A 10,335-nucleotide genomic window follows, 5' to 3' on the forward strand; every position below is an offset into this window, starting at 1 on the left:
GAAGGGAAATGCTGAGATGCAATAGGCTCTACGTTTTATTTTATTGGAGAGAATAATCTGGAAAAGAAAATAAACGATACTAAAAAAGATCAAACTCTGAAAAACTGAAGTAGCTGGGCAAATAAAATCCATCTGCCTTCACCGTAAAGGATTTGGTACATTTTATAGCAGGACTTCATAACATAACTAACTTGGTACATAGGTCTCAACTTCATTAAGTAGAGACTTAAGATTGTTGACTTAAGAAAAAATACTTTTTCTCTGCAGCTTTAAATAGATGCAATAGGCTCTACGTTTTATTTTATTGGAGAGAATAATCTGGAAAAGAAAATAAATGATACTAAAAAAGATCAAACTCTGAAAAACTGAAGTAGCTGGGCAAATAAAATCCATCTGCCTTCACCGTAAAGGATTTGGTACATTTTATAGCAGGACTTCATAACATAACTAACTTGGTACATAGGTCTCAACTTCATTAAGTAGAGACTTAAGATTGTTGACTTAAAATACTTTTTCTCTGCAGCTTTAAATACAATAGTACTGCTACTTCCAGAAAATTTAGATCTTCATCATTTATAAGTCCTATTCGGCAGGTTAAAGAATTAACTCCCTCTCAATAACTGCTCAGAAAGCAGCCACAGCAGTAAAGCCAAAGAGCCAACTGAACTTACATAGGGTTGCTCTCACCTCTGGCTTGCCAAAGTGTACAGTTAACAGCAAAACTACCCAAGAGGCACGAAGTTCGCCACGGCACAGAGAGGCAGCAGAGGGAGCTCTGCAATACCGACTCCAGTTAGTTTGTCTTAATTGTTTAGGCCCTGACTATGGTTGTGCGCATGTACACAAGAGCAATTTAGATTCCAAAGAAACTGAACTCAAGCTCCAGTTTGTTATAATGCCGAACTGACCCCAAGCGCCGGTGTCCCTTGCCGCAGGCAGCGGTGCCAACCAGCGAGCATCGCACGAGGGGTCCAGTGTCAGGCAGGGGAATTTTTGTCCTTGGATGCTGCTGCTGCCGTTGCCTTTCAGGGGAAGCGAGAAGGCTTCCAGTCAAGGCTGGAGGCTATTCCCGCTTCTCTCCAAATACTGCAGCAGCTAAAGCAGAAGTCCTGTCCTCAGGTTTGTTGACAGAGCAACGGTGCGGTTCGGAGAAGCGCTGAAGTGGGTGGTACACATGGAGGAGACGGATGGGGCTGTCCGTATCGGGTACCTGCCATGGATGTGCTGGCGCTGAGCTTTCCCCGCTCCCGGGTAAGTCGTGACTATGTGCTGAAGTAGGAGCTTACACTCATTTTTAAAACTATCACGTTTCATTTGGCTGTATCTGGTGGTATCTAAGCTCAGTTTTTACAGTGCCCGGCAGCAAGGCGCTGTGCCGGCTGCCTCGCCTGCCTCCTGTCTGCGAAAGGCATCAGCCCAAACCTTCAAAACATCCCAGCGTGAGCCGTCACTCCTGTCCTCTCACCACCCTCTTACATACTCTTGGCCTTGCAATGCTAGCTGTGAAGCTTGCTACCAAAATAAACTTCTGGTTTAAGTAAACTGAAAATTAACTGTCTTTCCACTTGTTTCCTTTCTTTTGTAAGGAGTGTGAATGGGAACAGCCCCCTCCCCGTTGTCTGCCACATCCTCACATACATCCTTCTTCCACACCCTTAAAGCAGTCCTTCCCCTTTCTTCAAGTGAATGTGTGTTTTTAATTTCAGCAACCTCACATCACGCTGGTTTCTTTGACAGCTTCTAAGTAGAGAATTTACTGAGCTATCTACCTGCTTTCCCTTTCCCATGGCTAACACGGGCATTCATTTCCCCGTAGATGCCAGAGAAAACAGTGTGCAAAGCAAATAAGGCTGGCAGACACTTTACTAGGTGCTTCCACAAATCTAACGTTAGATTGACGGAGGCACAAGCTCGGGAGAGCACTGAAGTCCTGTTGTACTGTTATGGTGTGGCACGAGAGTCGCTGCACATCAAACCCAAAGGCAGAGAGCATGCGGGGGGCAAGCAGGAGGAAAACGGAGTAAAAAAAACCCCAAAAAACCCCAGCCTTACCACATTGATGAAGACCATAGTCGCCGGCTTCATGCGGTAGGACACGGGGATGGAGATGAGCCTGCCCAGCGTGATGAAGCCCCAGAAGAGGCTGGGCAGGTAACCGGCCACTTTGTGTCCCACGGAGAGAGGCTCTTCCACCGCGTAGCTGTAGACGAAGCCCGAGTACTCTCCCTGCGGGGAAACCAGAACAGCACGTCACGCTGATGTCATCGCAGCTGTAACTGCAGCCCGTCCCTCAAGGATTCACAGTACGGCGACAGGGCCGGAGAGCCCCCCTAGGGATCGGCTACCAAACCTCAGTGAACCTCGTGCCCATGGGTTTGCAGCCGGAGACAGGCTCCCACCACCAGCAGAACACAGGATTTAAGTCTTGCCCTTTTAGGAGAGCTTAACAGCATTACTAGGTAAAGCGCACGCTAACCTCCTATCTGTAGAGATGCTCTCTTCCCTAGGGACGGTCCTGTCCTTTTGGAGTTGCACTCTCTCAAAACATATCCCATTAAGAACCCGGAGTTGCTCATCCTTGAAGACAGAGGCCCTGGAAAGTTCCCCCATCTGACAGCGGCTTAGTGTCACCCCGCTCATCGTTCGGGACCCAATTTAACGCCCTAGTGAGGCCCAGCAGTGTTTTACCATGAGGGGGCTGAGACAAAACTGTGGAAAGAAAAAGAACAGCAGCTCGCCAGGCAGGAGCGAGCCTTCCTCGCCCAGAGAGAAGCGTTACACACGGCAAACGCGGTGTGACTGTGCCGGCCAGGGACGTGCTGCCAGGCCACCACAGAGACTGCGCCATCCCCACATGCGCTCATCGTGGATTTTGAGGGCTGAGGAGACCCAGCAAACAAAGAGCCACCATTTGTTACGAAATAAAAGGAAGCTGTTCTTGCCTTTTGGCTGAAGTGAGAAGAGACCTCCGCTGTGTACAAGTAGACAACATCACAACTCCCGCGCTAAACCGGCTCGGTTAGTAGCGGTAGCAATCCCGCTGCAACAACACAGAGCCGCGGAGAAGCCCCAAAACCCTCCCAAGAAGCGGGGCACATATCAGCCTGACCGTGATTAGCTTTGAATGAGCTCCTCTGGGACCCCGACTGCGGCACCAGCAGACCCTCAGGTCCAGCCCACTGCAGGCGGAGGACGTGCGCTGGGTTTGGGCTGTTACAAGTGATTTGGAAGGAAGAAAGCCACGTAGCTTTGCTCAGACAAGATCCCTCTATCAGCTGAACTCACCACAATCCCATCAGTCATGAAGAGAACAAGAGCCCCAGTGATGTGGACTGCGAAGTAGGTGTAAGAAGCCCCTCTGAAGTTTTTGCTTTGGCAGCAGCTAAATAAGTCATCATGACCTGGTGAAAAACAATGCAAAGCAAACTTAGCTGGAACGTCCCCCCGGGGCTGGGTGGTTGCCAGCCCACAACGGGGATTTGTTTTGCGCTCAGTTGCACGAAAAGAGATTCATAGAGGACAGCGAACAACGCGGAGCACTCCTATCCTCTGCTGGCACAACCTCCTTCTGTACCTACCTCTAAACTTTCAGAAGGAAGATGGATACGCTCATGGGCTGCTGTGCACAGACCAGGACCCTAGCTCTGCAGGACGCTGGCTGCTTCTCTTTACCGGAGCTGCTTGCGCTCCTCTTCCCATTTAGCAGCAACACCTCGCTGGCCCCGCTCTTACCGTCACTAGAAAGAAGCCCACTCGGCCATAGCGCTCGTGCTCAGAGCCCCTCGTCGGTGGTACCACCACAGAGGAGAGCCCTGCCCGGGATAGCTCACAGTCCTCACATAAATGATATTTACCCAAACAAGCCAACTTTGGGAAAGAGAGTGATAAACACACAGCTAGTGTCGCCTCCGCTGGGAGCCACAGCCTGCCAAAGCCGGGGGTCAGGACCCCGGGAATTCCCGACTGGCCCATCCTCACGCTCGTATCGCCCCGCTCTGCGCCGTGCAAAGGGAACAGCACCTGCGCAGGGGAGAGAGTCGCTCCCGCACGCCAAGGATGAAATCCTCACTGCTTCTACGGGGAAGGAGGATTTTGCCAGCAGAGACGTGTCTGTCAAAGATCTCAGCAGTCGGCATACAGCCTTCCTGCTTCTCTAAGGATTAACCTCAACCGCATTTAAGAGGAAGATGGAGATCTGAAGAACATGAAGCTCCAATGGGTTGTACGAAAACGGGCAGCAGGACTGAGGAAAGAAACTGTCAGTGTCTCAGGTAAGGGAAATGCTATCAGATGAGCATAACCTTATCAGACACTGGAGAACCCACTCCATTAGGGACACCGATGACCTTCCCATGCAGTACCTCACCCCATCTCTAACTGCCTCCACCTTCAAGTATTCCCTAAAGTTTCCTTTTATTGTTCAGGTAAAGCCACCTCTTCTGCAGTAACACTAAATGCTCCCCGGTAACCCTAAAATACGGTTACTTCTGAGATTCACTATTTAGCTGAAGAATTTACTTTGATATATTTCTCTTGGGTAGCACAGAACAATATTTCTATTGTCCCCAAAACAGGGTGTAGCCACAAGTTCAAGAGCAAGCTATTGCTGGAGTTTAACTTTTGCCCTCAGACAAGGGCGCTGTCCTTATTCCCTTGGCATTTATAAAAATCAGCGGTCTGCGGCATGATGAACACTTTTAAACTGAACAGTCAGCGGAGCCAGCTCAAAACCTGACCCAAAACCAGAAGGAAACAAAGGGGCACAACCTTCACGTGTGCTTAAAGGACTTGGGAGCCCGGGTTTAGTTTTAGGGCAGCTTGGAGAAAAGCAGCCTGGAGACCCGAGGGCGGGATACCAGTCTCTGTTCAGGGGGGGTCACGGTCCCATCTAATTCGAGGGCAATTTGATGCCAAATTATCTGTTTTGATTGTTTGAGTACTTCTGGATTACATTCTCATGTATGTTTTGGAAAGTTTCCTCCTTAGACAACAGTGATGGATCTCATTTGTTACACTCAACCGAGACACTCAGAACTACGGCTTTTTCTCCCCCCGTTCCTCCGAACCCGTGAGAGAGGTGCCTCCAGCTCACCTCCTGCTGCGGGGGGTCTCTGCGCGGCGGTGGAGAGATCGTCCTTCTCCCCGGGCCGCGTTTCCATCGCCAGCTCGTCGGCCGACAGCAGCGGGTGGCTGCTGCTGTTGAAGCACGGCACCATCCGCTCCTTGTAGAGCAAGAAAAACACCGCGATGGGGACCGGCAGCTGGGGAGGAACAGAGAGGGGCAGGTAAGCACGACAAGCCTCACACAACACACAGCCCGGTTCCCCAGTCGCAACGGCCTTTTAAGAAGCTGCACTCAGCATCTGCAGGAGATGTGTCGGAATTAACATCCAAGAGCAAGGACAGAGGCTGGGAACGGAGTAAGGAGCCACCGCAGGAGGGACGGAGCCTTGTTAGGAGAGCTGGTAGAGAGGAAAAAAACCCGAGTTGAGAGCAAAGACGGGAGGATGATCTGCAGCATGGCTGGGGCATCTCCTGCCGGTCCCTCTGGGATGCAGGTGGGCTGGGACCATTCACCTAGGATGGGGAACCGCGACGCTGGAACAGAAAGCACCTAAATACAAACCTCATGAAGCCCTTCAAAACCAAAATGTTCTGGTTTCCAAGCATCTGGCCACTCCTGCCCAAACAATAATAATAATAAAAAGGTAGCTTTTGTCTCCGGAGAGCAGAACTGCTTTAACGGGAGACCTTCTGTGGCTGAAATTCTTTGTGAGAGAAGAGCAAGCTGCCCTAAGACCTCTTTGCCCATCACCAGCTATTAGCAGAGGTTGCTCAGCATCTCGTAAGAGATGAGCTCGCGGTTCCCAGGCCAACGATCGCAGCACTACAGCCGAGCTGCTTCCAACAGCCCCTCGGTACAGCCTCTGCGGAGGGACCGGGGAGCAAAGAGCCTCTGGCCACTGCCCTCTCTGCCTTAGAGCCCCCGGCACGTCCAGGGATGCTGCTGCGCAGGCTCCCAGCACGCACCAGTCCCACCAGCACTGTTCCCTGCAGCCAGGGCTTTCCACCTGGTGCTAACACACACAGGGACCGTGGGCTTGTACCTGCCCGCCGGATCCATCATCCGGCAGCCGCAGCATCAGCCCCCCGGGCATCGTCGCTGCCGCGTGCCTGGGGACGAGCCCGCTCCCGGCGCACACCCACGACTCGGTGGTGCCTCCAAACCCAGGGAGACTTGCTCTCTCTCTCTCTCTCTCTTTTTTTTTTTTTATTTTATTTTATTTTGGAGAGAAAACAGAGGGAAGCAAACGAAGCTGGGTCTGCCCCTCGCCAGCGCTCCCTTCTCCTCCCACCACAACCAAGCGGTGTTTATTCTGCAACAAACTGGGGGAGAAAGCCAGGAAATCCTAAGTGACAGCTCACTCTCCAGCCGCCCAGCGCTTGTTTTCTACATGGCTGTGAGCAAGTGTGAGCTCTAGCTCCAAATTTCCTGCCTTTTGTTGGCTCGTGGCATGATTTAAATGTATGGAGAATCCCCCCCCCCCCCCCCTCCTCCTGCCTCTCTTGCCTGAATTCATTTAGAGGACTTCATTGTTCTGGGAACAATGGGAATAGGAACAGTTAGTTCAGTCCCATGGAAGAAAAACGCATTTGCTTGATAGTTCTAATCCTTCCGGAGGTCAGGACCAGATTTTATTCTTCTAAATTGCAGATTTTGCAAAAAAAATACCCACACAGAGGGACTGGCCATACAGATAAAGTCTCTGGGCACTTCCAGCCCTAAGGAGCACTCGGTGGTGCCTCTGCAGAAGAGGATCCCAGCTCTGAACTCCCCCAAATTCCCAGTCAAACCATCGGCATATCCCTGCTCCCCAGATCCTCACCTCTAAATCAGGCAAGTCCCTTTTCCTTTATCCAGACTGCACTGTCTTGACGCCGGCAGCGCCTCGGGCGCGCGAGGGCTCTGACCCCATCAGCCAGGAGCTGCTCGCCAGCACTGGCCGTTTCTGGTAGGAAATACCCAAAAGCCACGGACTCAAGCGCATCCCTCCCCCGCCGGGCTGCCACCGCACCAAAACAAGCTCAGGAAAGTGGGAAAAAAGCAAAGGATCGAGCTCAGGAGAAAGCAGGTTCCCAGGGCTCCATCCTGAGCCAGCCCTGTGTCCTGCGCACCGGCTGGCAAATCCCCTGGGGGACAGTCACCCGTGGCCACCTGGCCTGCAGGAGGGGCTGGCCATAAATCCGGGGTGCATACAGGGGACGGAGCACCCGTGAAAAGCAGTTCAGCTGTTACACGGGCAGATGGAGAGGAGCAAACAGAGCCGAACACCAGAGCTCTGCCAGGGCCCGTTTCACCAAGCAAAGGGGCAAATCCATCCCGGAGGAGCAGCCTGCCCCGACCACGGGACAAGGACAGCTCGAGGACTGTCCCTTCCACTGCCCGCACGAGCACGGCCGCTGCCACAAGCCGCCGGGCGGGCGCTGAGCCCCTCTCCCCATCCGCAGCTCCCACGTGCTGGAGACGTCGGGTGTGATGATGAGCCTCACTGGTCCCTGGAGCCAGGACACACGCCAGGACACACAGGGGTAGAGTCACCGTGCTTGTGACAGGAGCTTACTACTCAGCTCCTAAAGGAGCTTTGGTTTCCTTGTGGCCAACACCTCAGCTGCCCGAGCTGCCCGGCACAAGCCAAAGGGCTACCAAAGCCTTCCCCGCCCAGGCGGAGCCCAAACAGCGAGAACCGGGGACGAGCTGCCACCACAGCCCCTGAAATAAGGACACTGGTCCTCAAAGCACTGTCCGGCCCCGCACCATCCCCAAGCACACCAAACCGGACACCTCCAGCCCCATCTCCGACCAGCCCTCCCTCTTAAGCAGGCAGAGATTTTTTTTTGGCGTGATAAAGGTTTGCTCACGGGTTTTCTTCCCAGGGGAACTCCGCTTCGTCTTTTCGGGCAGATGGCTTTTCTTTTTTCCCCAGGGGGAAGAGGGACATCCGAGCATCCCGCCCGGAGCCTGCACGGGCTGAAGGGCAAAGCGGGCAGCAGGAGCCCCACTGCCTGGACCCCGCGCTCCAGCTCCGCTCACCAAAGGGACAGGGATGCTTTCCTCCCCCCTGGCAGCTTTTAACCATTATTATAAACTCAACGAGTTGCTGCATCACGCAGTTAAGCGTGGGTATAATCCAGGCTCCTTCCCTCCAGTTTCTATTTCGGTCTGTCCCCCCCAGGAGCACGGGACCGTTCCCTCCTATTGTATCCAGGCTGCATTTAAGCAACCTAAGCACAATGGAGTGTCCCACACTTCCCCTGGGAAACCACCTTCCGGACAAACACATCCCTCTCGGAGCAACATTTTCCTGATTTTCAGCCCCTTGGAACAGGCTGGATGATGAAATTTCCGTTCTGTGGGAAACTGAATTTTAAAGTATGTTTTTTGTTCCAAATCTGGCTGAAAAGCCAAAAATTTTCTCTTCGAATGAAAAATTTTGGCCGGGAGTCATCCAAGCAGTTCATTTTGATAATGTTGAACCACTTAATTTTACTAAAGCAAAAACATTTTGCTTCAATAACATCGAAGCAACTATTCTGTCAGCTTCACACGTTGCATTTATGCCAAAGTCAAATTGAGACATTTCCACTTTAAACAATGCAAGAAATTGAAATGAATCATTTCAGCTTGTGTCTTGTCAGAATACACACAGCCCTGTGAAAACTGGGATGGAAATGTGGGGGTTTTTTTACCATTTTATAACAAAGTTGCTGGTCCTGGTTTCCATTTCTATAGCTTACTCATCTCATCCGCTTCCCCGGGGTTTTAAATACAGATTATCATCATCTTTCTCCGATGTTTACACCTTAAAAAAAAAAAGGGTCAGCAGTTTTGGAGCTGAGCTACTCTCAGCATCCCCAGCCAGCGGGTTGGGTTATTTCGTTTAAACAAGGAATGAAGCCAGCTCCCTCGGCGAGCCTTTGGGAAAGACAATAACAGCTCGCCTTTGGCAAGGGGACATGCTCACGAGCTGCCTGTGCAGCGTACGTCCCGCTCCCCGCTCCTCTTCTGTTTGCCACCTAACCCGCACCCCAAAACCCAGTGGTCTCCCAGCAACCCCGGGACTCCCGGCTGTGGTCCTGGTGATGCTCCGCAGCGCGTGCGCACACGTGCGAACCTCCCACCCCTACAAACGGCAGCGGAACATGCAGCGATGCACGAGGCCAGCACACGACCTGCCCTGCATCGGCTGCTGGGCACAGCGGGACTCAGCCCCATCCTGCTCCTAAAAACGTCCGTGGGACACTGTGAGGAGCAGAGAGGGGTCTGGCAACTGCCCTCCAGACATCAGACACATCGTCGTATTCAAAGCAGATATTAAACGCTGCCTTCAAAACTGAATTAGTCTGCTCAGGATTCACTGACAAAATAGATAATGCCGCGGTGTAATTAAAAGCCCATTTCCCACGGCACACGCAGAGTCGGAGGTAATTAAAGCTGGCTTCTCCTCCCAGGCAGGGAGCATTCTTTTTGGTACTTCTGCAAAGAAACTCATTACAGCACCTGCCTGCTCTTCTCATCACATCAGTGAGCTGCGCGGGCCTCGCTCTAATGAAACCCCTGGATTAGGTGCCCTGGGGGGTGTTTTAGTTCTTCAGCAAATGGGAAGACCAAGAGCACACAGCAAGCTGTCCCCTTTGCCTTAGTGCAGAGGCAGCGGTGGAAGACCAAGGGCGGCTCGTTGGCCTGGGACAGGCAGAAGGAGCACCAGCGCATCCTTATGCTCTGGCAGAAGGGCAATGGCGAAACTTCACCGGGGCCGCAGGGAGAGGTCCTTCGGGCAGGACCACCCTTCACTTCTGCTACGGGACGTCTCCAGGTGGGCAAAACGGGCACCAGCTTGGCAGTCCCTGCCCCGGCACGCTCGTTATAAACAGACAACAGGGCACCTTACGGCAGGGGCTACGCGGGCTCTGCTCTGCTCTGCTCGCGGGGGACCCCGGGACCCCACCAACAGGGGGTCCCACGCACAAAGTATAACCGGGCACTCGGCAGGTTTGGAGCGGAGCCGCCCTCAGCATCACTCCCGGCACCGACAGCACCGCTGCTGCAACAACGCGCTCCGCTCTTACCGCTCCAGATCGACACGGACAGTTACACTCGCGCTCGCAGGGCTGCTGCCGCCCGGGAAATGCCAGCGGCGGCTCAGCCGGCTCTGCTGCAGAGGGACCAGGACGGGCACGAGGATGGCCACAGCCCAGCATGGCTGTGCGAGGGAGCAGCTGGGCTTAACCGCGTGGGATCTGGGTATTAACTGGGGGGGGGGGGTGAAGGAAAAG

The 10,335-nt window shown here is 53.0% G+C and overlaps 1 protein-coding gene across 1 annotated transcript in view; it reads right to left on the minus strand.

Moving 5' to 3' along the window:
* MFSD4 (major facilitator superfamily domain containing 4) overlaps positions 1-10,335 on the minus strand; it is a 15,177-nt gene that overhangs the window by 2,186 nt on the left and 2,656 nt on the right. The window contains exons 4-6 of the mRNA XM_009888283.1: positions 5,093-5,261; positions 3,286-3,401; positions 2,053-2,226 (exon numbers count right to left, since the gene is read on the minus strand). Of these exons, the coding sequence (XP_009886585.1) occupies positions 2,053-2,226; positions 3,286-3,401; positions 5,093-5,261 (459 nt within the window). The remainder of the gene's footprint in view (positions 1-2,052; positions 2,227-3,285; positions 3,402-5,092; positions 5,262-10,335) is intronic.

This window comes from Charadrius vociferus, unplaced genomic scaffold, assembly GCF_000708025.1.
Source record: "Charadrius vociferus isolate BGI_N301 unplaced genomic scaffold, ASM70802v2 scaffold266, whole genome shotgun sequence".
Taxonomy (NCBI): Eukaryota; Metazoa; Chordata; class Aves; order Charadriiformes; family Charadriidae; genus Charadrius; species Charadrius vociferus.